Raw genomic sequence first — 25,568 nt, 5'->3', positions numbered from 1 at the left:
CTTCAAAAGGAAGAGAGTCAGAGAGGAGGGGTGGGTTGAAGGATGGCGGACAAAAATGAGGCCGTGAAAAGGGGTGCTTGGATACGAAAGGCATGGTGGAATAGTTAAAAAAAAAAAAAACTCCATTAAACAAGGAAAAAACATGTGACGTACATTGTTGTTTAATGTTGTTAAACAATTTTTACATTATTTTTTATATTCCTGCTGTTTTTTTGTTTGGTTTGATGGACATGATTTGATGCAAATATCACTACAGTGAAAAAATCTAATTTCTATTTCAAAAGGTACTTGATTATGAATTATTGACAACTGTGCATAGTCAGTATTTTTGACCCAAAACGCATTTTAAGCAATGTCCATTAGAATGCTATTTGTGTTGTTATCCGACGCACTTATTATTTTCTACTTTTAACCTACATAAAGTGTCATTGGAAGTTAGGCCGGTATGAAAAGAGCCTGTTTTAAAGTAACCTGCTTCTTGTGTTGAGGAGCCTGCAGGAAAAGCGCAGAAATTGAGGCCTTGTTTTGCACAAAAGAGGAAAAGGAGGAAGGCAGTCGAGTGAGGGTCAGAGTGCGCTGGATGGCGGGGAGCCCGCAGGTCAGTGCTGCAGAAACCACTGACGTTCCTGTAGGGGGTGGCAGGGGGAAAGGGGGCATGGGGCGAGTGGGGGTGAGGGGGGTGGTCTGCCTGGGTCGCTCGTCGGCAAAAATCAAACAGGAACCAATTATAGGAATCTCAACGAGTCAGTGAGCAGGGGAACTCTCTTTACCTGGAAAACACAGAGGAATGTGCGTGCGCTCCTCCGACACACAGCACACACACACACACACACACTCAAGGCCTCAAAAGGACACAAATACAGTGAACAGGTGCTACACTCACATACGCACACACACACACACATAATGGAACGTAAACTGTGTGAATACTGATAATTAACATGGCCAGGCCGCTGTGAAATTACTACTCTCATCTGCTAATGAAGAAGATGACCTGGAGCGAAGAGATGTTTCTCATAAAAATGCTAACGGGGTGACTCAAACACCACACGGACGTCAAAAGTGGGCATTGGGCAATTAAGGATAAAGTGAGGGAATTGAGCGCTCACATTTATGAGGCCATTAATTACACATCTGGCTGAAGGAAGGGGTGGGGGGGGCTGGGACGACACAAGGAGACATCTGCGCCTCGGCTGCTGATAGTGTGGAGAGCATGTGACAATTATTGGTGATGGACACAGAAAATGGAGAGAAATACAAACAGATATGAATAAAGCGGTGGGCTGGGGGGCGGGGGGAGTGGGGCAGAGAGACACAGAGAAAGAGAGAGAGAGTGCTAGAGAGGACAGCAAAGAGACAGAAGTGGACCTGTGACCTTAGATGAAAGAAACAGTCACTGTGGGCTACAATTAGGGGTGGCAGGAGGGAGAGCGTAGGTCAAGAGAACAGGATGACACACACACACACACACACACACACACACACACACACACACACAATCACAATAGTTGAGACAATGTTCAACAACAATGTACCTCCATTGGCTGACAATGGCTTTGGGAAAATAATGGACCACTGCCCGAGTTGGATGGGTTTGATGTGGACTACAATTCCCACACACAACATTAATTTATTTGCCAAAATGAGCCACTTAACTTCAACATAGCAATGCACTCATCATAACAACAAGAGAGAGAGAGAGAGAGAGAGCATTGTGCCCTACACACAAATGAGGGCCTGCAGTCATGAGGGATGCCCCCCTGCAACATCTAGGTTAATTTGCAACTCCAAATTGTCCATAGGTATGAATGTGAGTGTGAATGGTTGTTTGTCTATATGTGCCCTGTGATTGGGCTGGTGACCAGTCCAGGGTGTACCCCGCCTCTCGCCCGAAGACAGCTGGGATAGGCTCCAGCACCCCCGCGACCCTCGTGAGGATAAGCGATAGAAAATTAATGTCAGAATCTGCACTGGTGTGGTCACGGAATACACACAAATGCAGTACTCGCCTCATCATGAGGCATGAGTGAGCTTCTTTGTGACTAATGTCCTTCCATAGAGAGGAAAAGCAAGCATTTTTTTCCCTTTTTTTGACAGCATTTCAGCACCAGTTGGAGAGCAGCAAGTCAAATGCAATGAATGAATGAATTTGACTTTGAAATACATTATATATGTTGGATACAGGCTGCACGGTGGTGTGAATGGTTGTTTGTCTATATGTGCCCTGTGATTGGCTGGCCACCAGTCCAGGGTGTACCCCGCCTCTCGCCTGAAGACAGCTGGGATAGGCTCCAGCACCCCCCTGCGACCCTCGTGAGGATAAGCGGTAGAAAATGAATGAATGATTGATAAACTAAATCTAGCATCAAGGCTAGATTTGGAGCAGAATACTTCAAAACACAATTGCGGTACCTCCGACAAAGAACAAAATACTATAATACTATATGTGGTACTTTAAACACCACCGCTGTAGACGTTTCCCCCCCTTTTTCTCCCCAGACACCTCCCTGGAAGAAGAAAGCCTGCTTTAATTTAATTAAATTCTACCTTATGCATGCTAAACAGCACAGCGCCTACTTAGACAGATAGGCAGTAAGATGGAGAAGGCTCAGGCCTTGCGGGCTGATAACACACACACACGCTTACGCTAATCAAAACAAGACATCAAGTAATCTAATCTGAATCGCTCACAATTATCAGCACGTTGGCCTCGGGGGCCAGTCGTATTCCTTTGATCAATGTTTTCTATTAAAAAAAGTGTAAACAATTCAATATCCGCCGCCTCGTTCACCTCCTTGCCGTATGTTACGGGAGTGCCGTGCACGTGCGTGCAACGGGGTTATTAAGCGACCGTCCTTGGGCGGGCCTGAGGAACGGAGGAGAAAGTCAGACAGGAGAGCTGGCCACTTTAGAGAGTCCGCCATCTTAAAAAGACAAGGCGGGACAGTGCACCACCTTCTTCCTCGCGGCTTTAAAAAGATTTGGCTTTGAATTAAGTTGCTTTGCTCCACTGAGGATTTTTTAACAGCAGTAGTCCTTGAAAGGTCCTTGTTTGTTTCTTCAGCTTATGTGGAAATGAGAACGTGCACATTTGCATGCATATCAACATAAAAAAAAAAATCTTAATTCAAGGGCACAATTCTCTTTTTAGATTCAGGCAACTGCAGCCTTTTAGATATTTCATTACCAAACAGTATTTATTTTACATACTTTTTCCTACTGAGCTTCACTGAAGATTTGACCACTGTGCTTTTCCAAGGTAACTCCTGGTCCATTAGTGGCCCCCGTCACTCCACCGGTGCCCTCCCAGTGTATTATGTTCAGTGGAGCATGCTGGCAATTTCACTTGCATCTTCTCTTGCCAGTTTTCTCACCCCCTCAACTCAACCGTTTTACCTTCAATGCACTTTTTCGCTGACAGGTGTACATTTACTCAGTGTGCCGGGACACTGGCGGGGGCAGCACATTTGGACAGCATGTCATAAAAATTGTGCAGGGAGGGGATGACCAAAGAGCCAAAAAAAGGGGATGGAAAAAAAAAAGAAGTGTTTGTAGAATAAATGGGGGTGAGTTGACATTACAGGTTTTGACATCTTCAAGAGAGTGTGAGCAAAAGTTAATGAGGAGGTCTTCTCTTCCTCACACAGTGTTCTCATGAAGCGTTCACCACAGAGGACTTCCTGGGCAGGGGACATTTTGGACAAGCTCTTGTAAAGCAAGTGGCAAGAGAGCCGAATGCATACCATCGGCTGAAGTACAAGAACTACATACAGAACGAAGGACCAACGCTGACCCAAATATCGCAGTGCAAGAATAGACAACCAAAACATAAACGCCGACTTACATCACAGACGTTGGTGCTCCTGTTTGGTGCACTGACACCAGAGTTGAGGATGCTCTTGTTGCCCGCCTTCATGGCGGCGTCTCTGCGGGCCTGTTCCAGCAGTAGCCTGGCTCGTTCCTTCAGCTCCTCCTGACGGGACAAGGCTTTCTGCGTGTTGGGAGCACAGAAGAGGCAGGAATAGGTGAGGTCCATACTGATGTACACAGTAAATAAAACAGGGGTGTCCATGTGACCTTGCTATGGCTAACCACTTCATACTAACTGTACATTTTCTTACTCACCTGACTACGTTTCTGTCAATTGATGTGAAAAAGATTAAATAAGCTTTGCTTCTTCCTACTCATATTTGGACATGTGGACTTGGGAATTGTACTATGTGATGTATTTCAATTGTATGCAGTTTCCAAATAAATTAAACCATGACTTATTTGATGAGCACTTTTCTGATGTGTATTATTATTTCCACTTGTGGGGGAACCCCCCCACCAAAATAAAACAATAATAAATAATATTAATAATATATAATATTATATATAATAATAAATACAAATAAAAAACAATAACAACAACAACAACAATTCTGATGTGTATTATTATTTCCACTTGTGGGGAACCCCCCCAAAATAAAATAAAACAATATTATATAATATTAATAATTAATATATATTTAATATTATACTTTTATAATTAATACTATAATACTTATATAATATACTTTTCTGATGTGTATTATTATTTCCACTTGTTGGGGAAACCCCCCTCCAAAAAATGAAACAATATTATATAATATTATTAATATATAATATTACATATATAATATAATATATAATAACCCCCCCAAAATAAAATAAAAATATTATATAATATTAATAATTAATAATATATAATATTATATTATATATTATAATAATAATAAATAAAAATAACAAAAACACAATAACAACAACAACATTGTACAATTAGTCGACTATAAAGAAACTCTAATGAATCAGATTGCAACAAAGATGCAGTCTGGCACTCACCTTCTCACCCGTAGGACTTGAAACGGGGACAGGCGCTGGTTCCTTTAAAAGACAAAAGTATTACATTACACAAAGATTATACAAATAAATTTGACAACTAGTACACAGCAACTGTGGTATTTAGGCCGATGCAAAATATATATCTGAATGTTTCGACACAATAGTCACATCTTCTCTTGTAATAAAGAATGTTTGGCTGTTTATGAGCAGAAAACATATCAGATGAGATCAGTGCCAAGCGCAGGCCCACGTGACTGCTTTGGCAATAAACAGGCATCATAGAAGTTTATCTTGCAAGGTAATGTTGGCTGTTGTGCATCTAATTGGCTGCAACCAAACTGAAACATGTTTATCCTTTTCCACAAGTCAAATGTGGCCTGTGTTGCAAGCAAGGCTGCATCCCGCTGCTGAGATAACAGCAGATCAAAATGGGGTGTCATAGCTGTCAAAGCACCCGTCTCACCCCCCCACCCCAATGGCTGCCTCACCCCCACCTGTCCCGTGACCTTTCCACTTGTAAACAGGAAGCGTTAATCTGGGGTGTGGGGGAGAGAAGGTGGGGGTCGACGCTACACAGGCAGCAAAGTATTTAACGGGTGTTTGTGTGTGCGCGCACACGTGTACAAGAACGCGCGAGAGGAAATGAGGTGAGGTGAGGTGTGCTCGGCGCAAAGTGTCGCCACGCCTGAGCGGCCACGCCGCCAACTGCCATCAAGCGAGGGGATGAGAAATATAATGAAAAATATGATTAAATGTCAAAGCAGGGGGTTTTCCTGGGTGCCGCCACATGTTGTTACGGGGACGGCCTCAAAGCGTCTGGGACAGCCGACGACAACATCTAATGCAGAGCGGCACAATTTTTGCGAGGGTCATCTTCGCAATGCCATCAAGCTGGTCGGGATTTGAAGCTTAGCGAGCACCGGCAGGCAATGAATGTTTGCCATCTTTCTCTGTCTTATGGCATACGTGACACAGGAAGTTTCAATCAAAGTGAGTCTAAGGAGGATAATAACAAAAAAAATGTGAGTGGTTAATTTAGGGAGGAGTCTGCAGACGATTAGAATACTTTTATACAAATGAAACTGGAATACAAAAAATTTTAATACCTCAAACAACTTTATGGGGGAGTTGAAATGAAGACAATTTCAATAAAAAGTCTCTTCTACTGACACCTTAAGTCAGGTGTGTCCAAACTTTCCACCGAGGACTGCATATACTGACAAATCAAAAGACACAGAGGACATTTTGATATGTGTAATTATGTTAACAGGCTAAAAACTAATCTAATGTATTCTATATTTAAATAAATAACAGCTTTGTGGGGGTGGCACGGTGGTCGAGTGTTTTTGTTAACAGGCTACAAACTAATCTAATGTATTCAATATTTGAATAACTAACAGCTTTGTGGGGTAGCACGGTGGACGAGTGGTTAGCGCGCAGACCTCACAGCAAGGAGACCAGGGTTCAATTCCATGTTCTCCCCATGCATGCGTGTGTTTTCTCCGGGTACTCCGGTTTCCTCCCACATTCCAAAAAACATGCTAGGTTAATTAGTGACTCCAAATTGTCCATAGGTATGAATGTGAGTGTGAATGGTTGTTTGTCTATATGTGCCCTGTGATTGGCTGGCCACCAGATAGGCTCCAGCACCCCCCCCCTCCCCGACCCTTGTGAGGAAAAGAGGTAGAAAATGAATGAATGAATGAATGAACAGCTTTGTGTTCTGTTACAGCTGACAAAACGACTTCAATGGCTTTACTGTATTAGTTTTATTATTAACAAAAAAACTATTAATTTCTGATGTTATATAGTTTTCATTGTATTTTTAGGTCAGGTCAATAAATTGTGTGTAGTGCATGTATGAAAAACGTCTTAACTATTAAAGTTGCACCAAATGTGTACCTGTTTGGATTCTTTGTGGTTGACTGGGGGGCTGGTATCTGACGTGGGTTCAGACTCGGAGTGACGCAGGCTGGCCCTTTTCTTCTTGATGAGGTCAGCATCCCGATTATAAGAGAAGCCCAATTTCTGTTGCGCAGGCAAGATGGATGGCATCCCTTTTTGGGTAGAGGACACCTTTTCTGTATCCTCTTGGATTCTTCGCTTGTCATCCAAGTCCCACTCTAACTTCTGCGGGAGGTCGCAGAGGTCTAAAGTTTTAGCTTTCAGAAGACTGCCCCTGTCCTCAGAGCCTGATGATGTCACCCGAGTGGACTCCGCAGCTGTGTGGGATGACGGGACAGAGGCTGAGGACGGCGTTGACGCTGATGTTTCCGAGCCAACCAAAGGTGCTCCAACATGGACCATGGTCAGGTCCTCTTCATTGCTTTTGGAACCATTAGATTTGGTGGCGTCGCCGGTGGAGGTGGCGGAGTCGGCGGCCTGGGAGCGGCTCTGCACGTCGTTGAGCTCGGCATAGAACTTGTCCTGGTCTATGGAGGCGTTGGTGTCGGTTTCAAAGTCGCCCACCTTGTATGTGCTGCGGCTGCTGTTGGCCTCGATCTGCACCACGTTGAGTTCCTCGCCGGAGAAGTGTGCTCGGATCTGGTAGAGGTAGGTCATCACGGTCAGCTTGTCGGGGATGGCCAGCAGGACCATGTCCGATGGCTCCAGGAGGCGGGAGATGCCCAGGCTGGCAAAACCGTCATATGCCTAGCACCAAGGAAACCAGCAGAGGAGCTCAAGTTAGAATTCATAAGGTGACGTACCATATGTATGAAGGAGAACCAAAGCCCCATGTTGCCCCAGTATGTCACAAAACGGAGTACACCACTCAACATGAAGATGTTTTTGGATACAAAAAGATTGCCAACACCCAGAACTGAACTGAACTTTACCACTTGGGAAAAGAGAAAGTGGGTTTTCGTTTTTTTGACAGGTGGTTTTGGGTTGATGTGCCCATGCCGGGCCGTGCGAGAGACACCTTTTGGCAGGACTGCTGACAGGTCACGTCGGGGATGGTTGTCCCAGATAAGAGACCAAGATACCCTGAGACAGAGCGCTTAATCCCACTGTGTGTGTGTGTGTGTGTGTGTGTGTGGTTATCACTCTCCCACATCAGCCTGCCCACGCTCTCCGTCACGCGTGTAATTGGTCTGATTAGAGTCTGATGAGAAAATACAGGTTTGATTATCAAGTGACACACACGGGAGAGAGCCCCCTCCCCCACCCCCACATAGAATGACTGAGACAGAGAGTCGGGATGAAAACCATTATCGCAGCCAATGACAGGTAAATAAATAGATTAAAGGCGCACACACACACACCATCTCCATTCCTACACAGACGTGCACGTATCTCAGCTTGTATCTGGCCCGCTTGATAGTGTTGATCTAATTCCAACCTGTTGCTGCGTCTCATTGCTCCTGCACATCTGCCCAATCTATCACTTCCCCTTTCTTTTCTTTGGCAAAATATACTTTTGTTTTGTTTGTCCAACTCTGCGCTTACAGTTCAGATGAAGAAAAGTGGAAACTCAAAACTAAAAAGACTACGGTGCATTCAACAGTGATGTTTCTCCATTTACAAGCAATTATAACGTCTTTTGTTTGAGTCTTTTTTCCCGCCCCAACCTATTGCGCCGGGACTGATGTAGAAGCTAACAATGGCTTGAACATCAATACTCAAAAGTGTGCAGAAAGAGAACAGAGAGGAGTTTGTCTGTTAAAGGTGCCCCATGTGAAAGGAGACGAGAGAAAAGAAAGAAAATGAATATGTGCAATAAGCGGGCCTGATTGGGTTTCTAACACGCATTGAAGGGAGCAAAAGCGTGCTGGCATTGTTCCCGTCTAGGGTGAAAAGGAGCGACAACTTTGGCCGCTCAATAGGGAGAGCGTGAAAGAAAGACGGAGAAACCGCTGAGACCCCGGGAGAAAGTGAGAGCTGCACAAGGATGGATGGAGGGAGGGGAGGGATGCTCTCAGGACGGGTTTTGTTTCAGGGTCTGTGTTCGTCTTGACGTATGATGCGCTCTTTTTTGACCTTGATGTCACACTCCATTCATTTTGGAGCTTCTCTCATATCCTGACAGTCTTGGAGGACGCTTTGAGCCAGTGGTGTCACAACTTTTTTTCAGTGAGTTTCACTTATGAAAAAACTGAAGGTTGGAGTATCCAATCCAATACAACTTTTGTTCATCAACATCATAGCTTTGTACCATATTACAGGTGAAAAAGCTAATTAGCGAATGAGTGTAACATCTAATGATATATCTTATTGATTATGAATTTTACAATATGGCCAATACACAAATGAGTACACACCTGCTTGAAGAAAAGCCCTATTGTATTTGTGCAGCTTAATTTCACAGGACACTGAACTAGATGTAGATGTAGAACTAGATAAACAAAACCTAATAAAACCCATTCATGTTTTGATGGACAGCGTCAGAGAGCTATTCATTCAACAACAAATTAGAATTGTAATAAATAAATAAATACAATAATAATAATAAAACGGCAAATAATAAAAACTTAAGAAACCACATATAGTTGGTGGGTAGACAAATTATTTTTTTCAGATTAAAATGAACAAAGCATTATTAGAGCCCTGTAGACATGACAAAACACGACTATAGTCACATTTATACTCTTTTTATTTACAACATATTGCGCAACTGCAGGGTCTTGAGACACATGCTAACTCGCAAACTAGAGAGCTAGCGACCTAAACGGTAGCCTTCAAGTTATTTCTTTTAAACTTAAATAGCCAAAAACTTACCACTTCCACACGGATAGGGAGGATAACTAGTAACAGTTATTTAACCTTTAACATGAACATTAATCAAACGTAATAATTTTTTCTGGGTACATGATACCATACAGCATCCATATCAAACTTGCGCGGGCCGCACTAACATTAAACTTTCATATCAAGGCGGGGGCCTCAAAGTAGTGTACTGCGGGCCACATATGGCCTGCGGGCTGCGTGTTTGAGACCGCTGATTTAAACTGTCATACTGCCGGATTTAAACTTTTGGTGTGATATTCCAGATTCAATGTTATCATTTTTCACTATTTCTCATAATATTTAAAATAATATTATTAATTAAAAAAATATATAGGTATATGCAAAAAGGGTGGGTACTGTATAAATACAAGAAAATCACAATTAAGCGAATAAAATTGCTATAGCAAATTAGGCAGCGTGAAGGGGGCTTAGATATGCTTGTATTATTGTAATTAAGATAAATAAAAGTGAAGCTGCTGAATCGGGTGAAAAGTGTAACGCACGTAAGAGTGAGCCGGTCCACTCTTGAGCATCCTGCAACATCGATTGCGTCCACAATATGATTCTTTTCACACAATATTACCCATTTGACAATGACAAAAAAAAAACCCTCTCTCTACTTGCTCACTTTCCATTAACCCAGCGACAATGCTTTGGACTAAATGTCATCGTTCCCTGCCCCGGGCCGCTGTTCCCTGCACCGCCCACCCTCGCTTCCCCCCTCAGTGACTGACAGCTATCTATCGCTGTCAATCATCAGCACCCCCCCTTCACTCCAACCCCTCCCAGCGTTTTAGCCGGCTGCTTGGTGCTACGCTATCAAGATGGCGCGCCAAATGACTTCTCCTTGGCCTCGTCGCCTTCTCGCTCTCACACACACACACACACACACGCACACACACAAGAGGTGCATGCGTAGGAACACTCTCCACATGAATACTCCTTAAAACACAAAGCTGACAGTCATGCGGGCATATACACAGATAAACAAGCATCTTTTAAAACCGCCTAAATATTTACTTCTCTGCCCCCCCCAACCCCCCCGATATTGATTGCCCTTATCTGTCATAATTCAGCACAGTCTGAGCTCATTGCAATCACTCTTCACAGACTGTGAAAGGAGGAGGGGGGGCATGTCTATCAACTAGCCATGAAAAGAGCAGATAGGTGTGGTTTCTGCCGTGTTTTCATTTGACCTGTGCATTCAATACATCCTAATAACACCTCCGCCATCGCCGCCACGAGCGCCTCTGTTTGCCGCAGTCATCCACTCATCTCGATTCAATCTTTAAACATTTCATTCCAGTCCTCTTCTCGCCTCTCTTTGTTCCCTTTCTGCCTGCACCAAAGGAGGTTTTATGTGAAGGTGCAGGATGACGCACAATATACTAAAGCAGTGACACACCTTCCCCCGTACGTATAAGCCAAGGGTGTGCAAAGTGCAGCCTGGGGGCCATTGTCCGCCTGCTGCTTGGTCTTTGTTGGAAAGGTGAGCGTGCTGTTTAATGGCCCCTGGCCCGGCCATCCCTGCTTTAGCGGTACCCTCTCTGAGCAATACAAAGACCTTGAAAAGATGACACATCTCATGCAGGTGAGTAAATTTCAACTGTGAAGAACTCCTCGCTATCTTACATTGCCCACAAATAAACAGATATCCAACTGCACTCCTACGCTAGGAACATCTGATGATGCTACACCAGCAGCAGTCGGTGGTGGAGATCTTCACAAGAAAGCTGGGCAGCCATTCTCCTGCAGAATATTACCACATTACTTATTTCTAGCCAATTTCTACTTGAACACCTGGAGGGGGGGGGGGGGGGGGTGAGGGGCAGGTAGCAGATATGGGATTGGCTCTCTGGCTCCGACTGCACTGTGGTTATTGTCAACAGGGTAGCATTCATGCCTAACAGGGCCACCAGAGGTTATCGCTGAGCCAGAGTGTGTATGAGTAGAGGAAATCAAGCTGCAGGAGGAAGCCAACGCATATCGCTCTCTGTAGCCCTCGGGGCCGCAGAGGGGACAGCTGTGTGTGTAGTAGTAGCAAGTGTGCATTTGTGTGTATCGGGGGGGGGGAAAAAAAGAAGAATCGTACGTGCAAAAGACCCCGGGGGAAAGCAGTGATGCCAGCGAGTCTGCACCTCAAACTGTGAATGTGCAGATACGGCAAGGAGGAAAATATGTGTATGTGCGGTTAGACCTTTTTTTTTTTTTTTACTTAAAAAAAAGTCAAAGTCGTAACATTCCCGCAAAATGGCGGCGCCCTGGTTATAATCCGACCTCAAACCTTGCAATGAAGTCAACACATGTTAATATACTATGATGTGGATATAACAATAATAATAATATACGCATGTATATGTATGTAGGCAGGCTGCACGGTGTTTAAGTGGTTAGCACGCAGGCCTCACAGCTAGGAGACCCGAGTTCAATTCCACCCTCTGCCCGTGCATGCGTGGGTTTTCTCCGGGTACTCCGGTTTCCTCCCACATTCCAAAAACATGCTAGGTTAATTGGCGACTCCAAATTGTCCATAGGTATGAATGTGAGTGTGAATGGTTGTCTGTATGTGCCCTGTGATTGTACCCCGCCTCTCGCCCGAAGACAGCTGGGATAGGCTCCAGCACCCCCCACGACCCTCGTAAGAATAAACGGTAGAAAATGAATGAATGTAGGCATTAGAGAAGCTCCTTCTCCGACTACTCGGCTAGCAAAGCTCCCCAGCAGCCTGTGAAGTGGCGGAGCCATGTACCATGATGTAGCCATGATCAAGCTATCAAGCTAAAGGCTAGACCGTAACTCCGGTAATACAGTATCTTCTATCAATCAGCTTTATCAATTACTATTAGTGGTGAACACGTATAAATTTTTTAATATGTTTAATAAGTGTATGAGGAATATCATATGCATATATGCATTTATCTTGTTAGCTTTATTTGTAACAAGCCACGGAGGTTTACTTGGAGAGAACATCAGCGCCAAGTGTGCCTGAGGGTTTGGAGGGGGATGAGGATTGTAGCGTATGGTGGCACATCGATGCTGCAGCAGAATCAGGGATCTATTAGCGTATCGAAAATATGACATTACTATTTGCATATTTGCAGGTGGTCTCGAAACGTAATCCCCATGAATAGCAGGGATCAACTGTACTATTATTATTTCCTCCAATACATGGAAAGCAGTGGCAATGGCAGTGAGGTTCCTTTGGAAGGTGACGTTAGCGCTTGAAGTTTACGCTTTAATTTTACAATTTAGTATTTATGACTGGTATTTTCAATCCGATGACCTATTAGAATATTTTTAAAGCCTAATACTGACTGATTGGCTGTGTGCTTCTGACGAAGTAGCTCCCATGTTTGGTGCTCCAATTTGAGTGTCCTTGTGTGTGTGGGAGGAAGAAAAAAAAAGGACTCAGTGGATTACAGTTGGTACACGCCAATTAACACCAAATAACAACCCTGCTCTTTTATAAACACACACAACTAATCAAGGGGGCTGCTGTGTAAGTGCTCAGCAGGAGGCCGCATTAGGAGACCATCTCACCTCCGCCAGGTGACCACACACGGCCACATCTATCTACAACAGCAGGGGGGGGCGGCTCTAATGAAAACGGCCGACATATTGTGACACACACACACACACACACATTCTATTTAGGGATTAATCTGGAAATAAGGCCAATTGTGGCAGCGGACAGGAGGGGAGCTAAGTGATGTGAAGGGCTCAGCGGTGGTTGTCTCTTACCTTTTTGTTGTTTTCTTTAATATCCTGAGGATTGAGCGACTTGTAGTCTCTGGTAGAACAGTGGGGGGTTAGCGGAGAGGAGAGACAGAGAGTAGGTGTATTTAAGTATGCGTCACATGTAATGGCACTGAAACATGCAATTTCATAGCAGCGTAATCAAGAGGGCTAATAGAGTGGAAAATATGTAAAAAATAACAGAGTGGAGACGGATTTTTTGAAGGAAATATTCAGGAATATTGCAGTGCTGTCTTTACAACCTCTAAAGTACACTTTACAAACTGTTCACAATGATTTGACAAAAGAGTCTTTAGAGCAGGGGTGTCCAACATGCAGCCCTGGGATTATTTGCAACCTGCAGAGTTTCATTTTTCCCGACCTGTAGCATACATAAAAATTTAAAACAAAACCAAGCAAAACTAAAACACAATTTTATTTATTTATTCATTCTGTTTTTAGGATTTGCCATTCAGGCAGCACTTTGGACGCCCCTGGCTTAAAGATTTAACAACACGGTACAACTTTAATAACATCTTACATTAACATTAATATATCTGCAATATGTCTGCTCCTGCATATGCTCCTGTGCAATATTATGTGTATATTTTGGATATCTTGTATATATCCTGTTAAATTGTCTTTTTTTAATCTACTTTTTGTATACTTTTTTTTAACTTGACTACTGCACTGAAAGGAGAAGCTCTCCAATCTCGTATAATGACAATAAAGGCCATTCCATTCCAACATACAGGGATGCTAATGAAATGATGCCATAGTGAATTTTCATCAAATTAAAGGATTTCTCTTGGAAATTAATAAATTATCTATCATAAATTCCATAGGGTGATCTCCTTTCCCTCTATTGAAGCCTCCCATTTAAGCATGTGTGTGTATCATACATGACGTCAGGCCTGAAGTGATGCAGCAGTGCGCAGAAAGCCAGGCCATTCCTCCAGGAGGTGGTGAAGTTGGTGATCTTCACCCCACGGTAGTTCCTGGTGACCTCGCGGCACCAGGCCAGCAGCGACTGGCTGGCGTTGGGCTTCCCTCCCAAAACGGGGCTTGGCACCGGGCTGGGCTGCAGAGCAGAGAGGCAACAGTAACAGAAGCATGAGAATGGAGATGTCCAAACATCTGTGGGGAATTTAAAACGTAAAAAATGTAGGAAGCAGCACTCGTTACAGTACAGAACAGACAGCACATGTCCACGTTAGATATCTCTCTAAAACGACATTTTACCCTGCAACATCTACACTCCAATTAGCACACTACCATACACCGAAAGCCACAACGTTCACAAAGAAGCGTGAGAGCGTGGATAATGTAAACATTTATTAATTAGCTCCGCCTCTGAAGTCTTATCAGGGTCCAAAGCTTTCGTCATGAGGGGAGCCTTCACTCCCGCTCTCTCTCCAAACCACTAAAATCCTTTGTAGCAGAGGAACACTATTGCATGCATTATGTTGGCCTTACCCTAATCGAGTAATGGAGGCAAAGGTATGTATCAAATCATACGTTTCATTAGTGGCGGGTAAAAATATGATTTATTACATGACAAAAGTAAACTGCGGAGTAATGATTTGTAGAAGTGACCACAGTTTTTGAGGAAGACAGAGGACAGCAGAATAGCTTCAGGCATGTAAAAAGCAGAGTTGTGGCCACCCAACTCCCTCTGTTGGTGTCCATCTGCTACTACAAGGGCATACAGTAACTCAAATATTTAGAAGCTGAATACATAAATGTGCCAGCAGCAAATTGTATTCAAGCATTCTGTCGACACTGAAATGGAGGCTTGAATGGAGTTGTAGTGTGCTTTCATTTATTTTACAGTGCGACCTGCAAACACGAGATGCCACAAGGGTTCCGAGATGAAAGACTAGAGGCAGTCACTACTAGCAACTCGTGACCTTTGTACTCCTGTGTGTGCGTGTGTCTGTCGAATAAAGGAAATGCCCCTATGGCTGTCTGAGTACAGGGAGACGGCAGCAGGAGCCTGAGGGGCAGACACTTGACATTTCCGGCTCATCTTTAAAAGAGGGCCTTAACCTTTCCTCATACCTTCCGCAGACACGTTTTTAGGGCCTCGACAATGCCTGTGTGCCGCCCAAATAAATCAGAGCACGGGAATTAAAATCTATATTGAATGTAAAAAGAATAGAAGAGACATGTCAAAACAAAAGAAGGTGACAGGTTGAAAGCGCTTCACTGTGTGTGTATCATTAGGTGTGTGTGTGTGTGTGTGTGTGATGAGTTGTGGAGTGGTCTTCCTCCAGGCCTTCCCCCCCTCCTGGTCTTTCAAGTGACGGTGGAAAGTAGCTGTCTAATTTGAGCACTCTAATTACCTGGGATTAGACACCAGGTGCTATTAAAGCATTTAGACACACACCGCGCTCCGGGGGCCGCAGACCCCGCACCCTAGCCCATGGAAAACACACACACACACACCAGCTAGTGGGAAAACGACAACAACAAAAATATGCATAACCAGCGGGACAGGCTCACTTGAGTTGTGTACAGTCTGTGGGACTCAGCCAATATGGAAATATATACTCTACAATAGTTTGAATAGTTTCCCAAATATTAGCTGTTTACTTACTAAACTGTAGAAAGTATAAGGCATTGATCCCAAAGGAGGACTATTTGTAGAAATCCCCTGTGTAAGGGTGGAGCTGCACATACTGTTAATGGGGAATTGCTCTGTGTTACTATGAAATTTGAACATACACCCTGCCCGGTTCCTAGCCATGATACACTACAGGCGGAACCAAATGTTCCCTCCTTAGGTTTCTGTACATCACATATGATTGCCGCACCTGTCTGACCAGCACAGCCAAAGCAGACAGTATGAATACGACCATGCTGTTGTGTTTTTTTTTTGTGGTACGTTTAAGGGACGTCGAGTGGTTAGCGCACAGGCCTCACAGCTAGGAGACCCGAGTTCAATTCCACTCTCAGCCATCTCTGTGTGGAGTTTGCATGTTCTCCCCGTGCATGCGTGGATTTTTCCGGGAACTCCGGTTTCCTCCCACATTCCAAAAACATGCTAGGTTAATTGGCGACTCCAAATTGTCCATAGGTATGAATGTGAGTGTGAATGGTTGTTTGTCTATATGTGCCCTGTGATTGGCTGGCGACTAGTCCAGGGTGTACCCAGACAGCTGGGATAGGCTCTAGAACTCCCCGCGACCTTCGAAGATAAGCGGTAGAAAATGAATGAATGAAAGTTTTAGGGACACTTCAGAAAAAAGTTAAAAAATGTGCCGCAAAAATGGACACCCGAGCCACATTTTGGACATCCCCTAACCTAAGGAAACCCTGATTTGTGTCAGGGTGGCTCATGACTAACAGTGTTACCACCATATTCAAAAAAATGCCCAAACTGTTCCATAAAAGAGTTTAGAAATGCTCAAACAAATATCGCATAAACACGGTATCTACTTTTAAGAAGCGCTTTGTTTAGAGTGAAATTCGTACGAGGAGTGAAAATGCACTGCATTAACTTACAGCGCTGTCTTGCCTGCAGGAAAGTGTGCACGTGTGTGTGTTTTATCAGTGTGTGTCACTGTAACACACACACACACACAGTCATGTAGCTAGCTCGGCTGGAGGGTAGGATTAGCAGAGAGCATTGCCCGGGCCCACAAACATTCCACATTAAAAAATGAAAAAGGCAACCTTCATTACTATCAGCGGCATATAACCTCCTCTGCTACTATTATACACACGCCTAACAGGCTGGGCGAAGAAATACAACCGCTGACAAGAGAACCCATTATTCCTCGTGCCTCCGTGTCAACAACATACATCCGACGGGGCAAAGAAAGAAAAAAAAATGGAGGGAGAGAGCGAGAAAAGGGGGGGTTAAGCTCCTGACAATACCTGAACGACAAGATAGGAGGAAACCTTGGGAATGCAGCTTCCAGTTGCAGTCAGGAAGAAGCATTGCAGTTGTCAGCAATATGACTTTGGATTTGTGTCCACTGAATCACGATACGATGGAATATTAGAAAATGGAGGTCAATGGAAGGTCTTAAGCAAGAACATTCCCAACGAGGGAATTATTTGTATTGCTTTAGCACAATGATTGCTACCATGGGTAACTTTTTCTAGCGAGGGATGCACACAGAATTATTGAAGCATGTGGAGAGAACGGATACATTTTATCCATTGAAAGATGCTAAAACCAATGCAATCTATCATCTATATGCTAAGCTATTGGAGCAAAACATTCACACCTTAGTTTTGTAGGTGATAAAGCAGATGTGTGTCAGATTATTTGTGTATGTTTACAATATTCCTATAAAAACTAACTGGGCCACACTGTGTTACGCTTACAGCACTTTAATTGGTTGCTTGTACAGGACAGGCCTCAACAAGAAACAAATACACTGTAAGACCAAGTTCCGAACCTGGGGAGACAGAGCCTTCTCCATCGCTGCCCCCACCCTCTGGAACTCTTTGCCCCATTCACTCCGTGCTTGCCCCCGACCTTCCCACCTTCAAAAAACAACTCAAAACCCACCTGTTTAAATCCGTTTTTAAAATCTACATTTTTATACCTGACGGCCCCGCCCCGCTTTTAGCCTTGTTTTTAGCTGTGAATGAATGTATGGATATTGTATTTTAATGCATCGTTTTTTACTCAACTCTATTTTTAGTTCTTTTTTTCTTCACTGTAAAGCGTCTCTGAGTACTTTGAAAAGCGCTATACAAATAAAATGTATTATTATTGATATTATTATAACAGCTTTTACGGCGATGCACCTTCGTCATTCAAGTGATTACGGTCTTGATATTTTACTATGATAGTGGTTAACATCTTTTTACATGAACAATTATGCATTTAATGATTTTTTTTACATTGACAGAGCCACTGTATCTACAAACCCTATTGACCTTACCACAAAAAAAGGGTAAAATTGTGGAAATGAACCAACTACCACTAATTGCTGAGATGAGGCAGGGTTAAATAAATAAACTCTGCTTCTTTGTACTTCTTTTCTGACATGTTGAATTGTGTAAATGTAAACATGTGATGTACTTCAATGACATTGTTTCATACACTTTATAGAACTAGTCCTTAGTTTTGCGTAACAGGTGAAAAAGCATGTGAATGTAATATCGAATATGATATAAAAATTTATTTATCATATTTGGTAATGGTTTTATTTAATTTGAACATGCATCAAATTACAATTGAATGCATCACATAATCAGTTCACAGTTCCACATGTCCAAAAGGAGTAGGAAGAAGCAAAGCTTATTAAATCCTACCACTCCATCTGGTACTTTTACAATCAGTAACTGTTACATTTGTTCACTTCCTGCTTTCCTAATGTGGTTTAAGGTTTTTTTAAACCTTTTTTTTTTACAATAAAACTGAGCAACATGCAAAAAAAATGGCCCCCAGGGCTGCACTTTAAAGGTACTTTGAAAATGCCATAATGATGTCCAAATGTAACCCAAGTTACATACCGTTGTGAACAATGATGTAACAAGTAGTGAACAGGGTGTTCCTTTATAAAAAAAAAAAGTGTAAAGTGGCAGCGTTGTCTCTCACTCTGGGCCATAACGCTTGAACAGGAACTTAACTGGCCTCAAAGCCAATGACATAAGCCCGCCAATGTGCGGCGACGAGAGGAGAGCGCCTCCGTGTCTTTTTTTGCAATCTCACTTTCATGGCTTCAAAGTGGTGTCAGAGTGTGTCAGATTTGAGAATGTGTTGAATCTGCTACTCTTTAAAACTTGTAATCCGCTCAAGGAGCCTACGGCAACACAAGACCGTGCGTCCACACACACATACACACACACGACAGCCACATGTACTATATATGCATATACTGTCAGTCTAACACACATACAGGGATAGAAAACCGCATAGTGGCGTGATAGACAGTTTCGAGAAGGTGAGCAAACACATTAACACATTCATCCAACACACTTGAGGAGCATATTTGAGAAGGCAGGTGCACTTCAGTAGGTCGTCCAGCAGGCTTTTGGAAAACTGCAATTTGATTGGCTAAAATCCAACCACCAACACATTCAATTATTTAATTGTACCCTTTAACTAAACACACCGATTGTTTAATCTGGGCTCTGTGTGCCTGGCGTCTTCTCATTAGAAAGAAGCAAAACAAAGCGGGTTAGAAGAAGAAGAAGAAGAAAAAAAAGATCGTCCCGCGTCATCTTACCCATGAAATTACACCTCAGATTTCAAACGCCGCATGCATGAGAGCAGAGAGCAGGAAGCAAAGTCCAATCAAAAGTTCAATTATGTAAATGGAGATGTGGAGTGGGTGGAACAATGTGGTAGTGGAAGGCGGGGGAGCGGGGAGGGGGGGACAAAAGGGTAGAACAGGAGAGGAGAGAGAATGTAGCGTGAAAAATAATACACATTAACATACAAAAGGAAATATCGCATTACTGTTGTAATCGCGCCAAGGAGGGGGTCGGGCGACTGTGTGCATGTATGTGTGACCGCGCATGCAGACGCTGCTAAGTAACATCAGGTACCAGCCCACAGCCATGGAGGTGGGACAATATTTACACACCGGCTGTGACGGTGAAAAAGTACAGCTGAACCCGAACGTATATGATTTTGAATTTTGTGCAAAACTGACCCAGCATCAAGCATTGACTGTGTGTGTTTTGCTTTTTCTTTGGCTTTGTGGTCATACAGTCCAAAAGAAGAAGGTGTGAAGAGAAGAAGAATATACACAGAAAGTTAACCAAAGTTAACAATAAGACTCCAGCGTCACCATTGGACACATACAGACAAACAACCATTCACACTCACATTCATACCTATGGACAATTTGGAGTCGCTAATTAACCTAGCATGTTTTTGGAATGTGGGAGGAAACTGGAATACCCGCAGAAAACCCATGCATGCACGGGGAGAACATGCAAACTCCACACAAGAGATGGCCGAGGGTGGAATTGAACCCTGGTCTCCTAACTGTGAGGTCTGCACGCTAACCACTCGACCGCCGTGCCGCCCCATATAAAACAATATAAAAAAAAATTTAATCGGCAGATCCTTGTATGAATAGCTACAAAACATAAGCAATATAAGCACACTTGCCTCAAATTGTAATGCAAATTTATTTCTTGGTAACAATCTGGCTAACTTTCCTAATGGGATGTCAGCCTCTGCATACATTGCCACAAAATCTTCAACAGACTGTGATGCTAAGATAATGCCAAACCACACTCGTATTTTGCTTTTATTTTGAAGCCCTCTGTGTGTTGAGAATGTCTGTACGACGAATTGGGCACAAGAATAAACGTGCTGCACGTCGTCACCAGGGCATTATAAAATACTTCTTACATTAACATGGTGACTCGTCCAAACCGAGTCATGTACGCAAAACCACACTAGCATGCTAAACTAAGCTAACCCCGCTACCTTGCATTCATGCTTCAATGTTCCGCCAACGTTCGGCAGTGTTTACGGCTATTTTAGTTCGGGAGGAGTCAGTTTAGTGTTTTAGTGATTTGTGCCATGATTGACCGGTCCTCCGAGTAAATACTTCCCCACACCAACGTTCCTTCTCGTCACGGTAACAGCATTTAATTCATCTTATTTTCCAATCAGTCTGCCACGGATGTTTATAATTTATACCAGTATAAGGAATTTTCTTATCATTGGAAGACTCTACACCGGTATTCCGGTCACCCAACCAATCATGTACAGCAAAATTTGTATCCGCCTCATCCTCTTGAGGGACAGTGGGGGCAACTATTCCAAGCACCCGGGGACCAGATCCGGATCCGGACAAGTGGGTGGGTGTCCATGGGTGCAATGTGGGTGGCTGGGATGGAGGAAGTGCGATTAGAACGGGAAACACTCCGGTTACTGGACGACCCGCTCAACTTCCTGAACCACAGATTTAAATTGTGCTGAAGACTGACTGCAGGTTCCACTGTATAATCATTCACATCCAGACTTTGCATTTCCATCATGACATAAGAATATGGGGGGGAAGGCTTTCGGCAGTTGGTCTCAGAGATGTGCATAAAAACGTAAAAACATGGCCTCCTCTTCCAGGACCATTTTGCTTCAGGGCCCACAGTCTGAAATAAAATTGAAAGTGTTGACAAAAAAAAAGCACAGAGAAGCACCACAGCATGGAGGCGGTGCAGCGGCGGTGGTGGCGGCGACAGCAGCAACAGACAAAGAAGCGACCGTGCCAGCCTGGTGTGCCCGTGCATGCTCGCTCGTCTAACATGTGACACGGCAGCTTAATGTGCTGTAAGCGCTGGCTTTAGCTTGTCTAGGAAACAGCAGTGGCATTACCCACACTCACGCCTTGGAAAATGAGCTTTGGCCCGTGGAGGAGGGGGTACGAAAAAGATGAGGATAGGCACAGTGGGTTTGGCAGACTTGTGTGTCGGTACAAATTCTTGTGCAATTGTGAGGTCGGATGTCACGGAAGTTGGACCTTCTACCCAGCCAAGCGTTTTTAGGCACACATATGGACATTCCCTGGTGTAGTGGGAACAGAAAAGTACCTTCCCCAACGTATCCCCACAAAGATTGACGTATACAACTGTCCAAGATTTTCCCAAAATGAAGATTCAGGAGCAATGAAGGGGTTTAGTCCAACCTCTGATTGATTTATTTATATTGGTCGATACAGGAGATAGTCTGTTGACGATGTATTGTATTCCACGGTTATGACACGCTCCTATAAATGACTTAAACACGTATTTTTCACCGAAGTGGTTCCAAAATACAAGACTCGCTGTGTGACAAAGTGAATGAGTGAGAACTTCATCACTTATCCCTTGTATTAGTGTATTCAGGATTTCATTGTTTGTGGCGTTATGTCATTGATAATACATAGTGATGTATTAATCCAGGCTAGGGGCGGCACGGCGGTCGAGTGGTTAGCGCACAGACCTCACAGCTAGGAGACTCGAGTTCAGTCCCACCCTCAGTTTGCATGTTCATCCTTGGTTTTTCTCCAGGGACTCCGGTTTCCTCCCACATTCCAAAAACATGCTAGGTTAATTGGCGACTCCAAATTGTCCATAGGTATGAATGTGAGTGTGAATGGTTGTTTGTCTATATGTGCCCTGTGATTGGCTGGCCACCAGTCCAGGGTGTACCCCGCCTCTCGCAAGAAGACAGCTGGGATAGGCTCCAGCACCCCCGCGACCCTCGTGGGCGAACTGCAAGTCGCTCCTGAATTTTTTGGCCTTCGGACACCACATTACAACACACTGGAGAACTACTTAAGTAGTACGTTTTTCATGAACCTTTCGCCCAAGCATAAGGCAAACTCTTCTGATGGCCATGCATCAAAGAAAAGGAAAGTGAAAGTGAAATTAGACATGAAATGCTCAGAAATGCTTAGTGTCTTCTGTGTACCGTGTGAGTGACACAGGTGTTACTTTTGGTATGGGTTTGTAAACAAGAGGCTTGATTAGCTTATTAGCGAGTGGAACAAATCATTGGAGGTTTCCTACAACTGATTTCTAAGAATCTAGAAAAAAATATCCCAAAAGCCACCAATCATGAAGCTTCTCTTCCCCTACCAGCCTCCTAAAATAAGCTCAGCATGTGAGGGAGGGGTCTCTCTCATAAATCTATACAGACATTAATCTCCTCACCATCTTCAACAAACAAATTAGAGGTGCAATGGATTCAGAGATGAGCCGCGCCGATAAGGCAGACATTTATCAATTAATCTGAGCGTGGGCAGGGAAAACTCATTAAGGAGGCCACTTTAGGAATTGCGTTCCACAGGTAGGAAGCAGAAAGTGTGTGTGTGTTTGGGGGGTTACTGACTTGACACAGCAAGCAGCACACACACCACCACCATAGACTGCCATTGTCCAGTCCAGCATGGGCTTCAAAACGATGAGCGGGGCGATAGCACAGCCAATTATAATGAACATAATTACAAAGTCACCTCGTTGACTCCAGATCAGAATACGCATGCATCAACACACACACACACACACCAGCTGGGAGTGTGGTGGGAAACAATGCTGACTGTGAGGAAGCCGACAAGGGCATTCGGGAAGAGAAATGCCATTAAAGCTTTTAGAGAAGAACGTGTAGTGTAGAGTAGGAAATGATGAGATGATACTTGGTACACTGTGGTTGCTGCTACTCCCTTCACTATAGTAGGGCGCTATGAGTTCCACGTTAACAGAATCTACTGTTAAATGCAAAATTAAACGCTCAAGCAGACCAAATGGGAATGAAATGCTGTCATGAGGGGAAGTTGCAACTTAAAAAAAAAAGCCTGAAAACAGTGGAAAACTCCATTCATCGTAGGGTCGCTAGCTTCTGTTTTTTCAATGGATTTCTAAGAACAGTAGAGCACTCCTATCATTCATTCATTCATTCATTCATTTTCTACTGCTTTTTCCTTACGAGGGTCGCAGGGGGTGCTGGAGCCTATCCCAGCTGTCTTTGGGCGAGAGGCGGGGTACACTGGTCGCCAAGCCAATCACAGGGCACATATAGACAAACAACCATTCACACTCACATTCATACCTATGGACAATTTGGAGTCGCCAATTAACCTAGCATGTTTTTGGAATGTGGGAGGAAACCGGAGTACCCGGAGAAAACCCACGCATGCACGGGGAGAACATACAAACTCCACACAGAGATGGCCGAGGGTGGAATTGAACCCTGGTCTCCTCGCTGTGAGGTCTGCGTGCTAACCACTAGGCCGCCGTGCTGCCCCGCTCCTATCATATACTAGAGATATTTTTTTCGATGTTTGTTCTTGAAAAATCACAGAATTGGAGAAAAAACCCACAACAAAAACCACAACCCCAAATCTTCCATTGCTGTGAATGTTAAATATTGTTGATTAAGGATAAAATAAGCTCCTTAGCTATCATTTCTGTGACAATAAATTGACTGACAAAAAGGATACATATATACATATATATGTAGGAAATATTGACCTGATACAGGAACTAGATAGCACTGGATTAGGACTCCTTATGCCAATATCAATAGTCATAATAATGGCCTAACACTCATGAGTCAATAATAGTTCACTGTGGGTCAGTGAGAGACCAGAAGCCAAGAAGAAATACTGCCCTTTTGTTGTTAGATATAGAACGAATGTTCCAGTCTTTAAACAGGAAGTGAAAATATGTTCTTCCACAGTAAAAGTCCTCAAAGCATGCCTTTATGATCTTCCACAAAGTCAAGTACAAAACCTCTGACTGATTCATAAAATGATTAATATCATCCATAAAGTGAACACAGTGGTACTGGCCCATTTCTAAAAGCTAGCAGCTCTAAAGAAACCAGTCAGTATTTGCTATAGACGCTGAACACCATAAGTGACAAAAGGAGGAGGTTGCTAGAGGGTCTTATAAAGAGGCAATTAGAGCCTTATCGTTTTTCTTTTCTTCACACACAAGAGTGCACATTTAAGTGCACACACAAAGAAGATGGAAGAATTCATAAGGTACTTCTGAGCTTCTTTTTAAACTGTGGAGAACATATGATTTAATTCAATTAAACATGTAGCAGGGGGCAACGTCAAGTATGACATGAGTAGAGTGTGGTATGGCTAACTGGAGCCATTGTGCAAGGGTTGAGGGGTGGTCTTGGACCTTTTGGGAGCTTGAAGAGCTTTTTCGAGAGCATAGACTTTTATCTGGTCACCCAAAGCCCACTTTTAAAGCTCACCCCCAAAAACCCCAGGTCCTTTGCGGGCTTAGACCCACACACCTGGAGGAGCGGGTCCGAGTTAAATCCAGATTAAGATAATGTTACTTCTTCTGCCGCCGCCATGTCATTCAAACCCCTGGCCTCCACGGCCACTGGATAGAGGAACACACAAGACAAAAAAGGTTTGCTTCATTCTCCGCATACACGCACACACAAAGGACTTTGTGGCCATCCTCATAAGCCCTATTAGTCTGCTACAGAGCCTCTCATAGCAGACATCAATCATGGAGGGATTAGTAAATTCCCTCTTTAAATGAGTGGCAAGGGAAACTTCCCTTCAAGACCAAAGCAAGTCTCTGCCTCTCTTTCAGAGATTACACAGCGATTTGTTTTCATTTGGTTCCATCTTCATCGTTTTCTGTCTCACTCACTTTTTTTTTCATTTCTCCCCCGTACTCCATCCCGCTTGCAGCTTGTGAGGTAATCCTTGGCAGATAAAACTAAAGAGGACTTACCAAAGGCAGATTACAAGCGGCGCTTTGCGCAAGGCCCTTTTTACAGCAGCCGACGCGGGTATTGA

The 25,568-nt window shown here is 43.7% G+C and overlaps 1 protein-coding gene across 4 annotated transcripts in view; it reads right to left on the bottom strand.

The window, feature by feature from the left end:
- The window catches only part of ehbp1 (EH domain binding protein 1), a 119,209-nt gene that overhangs the window by 48,874 nt on the left and 44,767 nt on the right, over positions 1–25,568 (bottom strand). For all 4 annotated transcript variants that reach the window (XM_058058175.2, XM_058058180.2, XM_058058176.2 and 1 more), the window contains 5 exons: positions 14,232–14,410; positions 13,336–13,384; positions 6,769–7,518; positions 4,867–4,908; positions 3,845–3,991 (listed from right to left, as the gene is read on the bottom strand). In XM_058058175.2, the coding sequence (XP_057914158.2) occupies positions 3,845–3,991; positions 4,867–4,908; positions 6,769–7,518; positions 13,336–13,384; positions 14,232–14,410 (1,167 nt within the window). The remainder of the gene's footprint in view (positions 1–3,844; positions 3,992–4,866; positions 4,909–6,768; positions 7,519–13,335; positions 13,385–14,231; positions 14,411–25,568) is intronic.

Source organism: Doryrhamphus excisus, linkage group LG20 (genome assembly GCF_037039965.1).
Source record: "Doryrhamphus excisus strain RoL-2023G ecotype Guam linkage group LG20, RoL_Dexc_Guam_v1.1, whole genome shotgun sequence".
In the NCBI taxonomy this organism is placed as follows: Eukaryota; Metazoa; Chordata; class Actinopteri; order Syngnathiformes; family Syngnathidae; genus Doryrhamphus; species Doryrhamphus excisus.
This window is presented reverse-complemented; position numbering and strand designations above follow the sequence as displayed.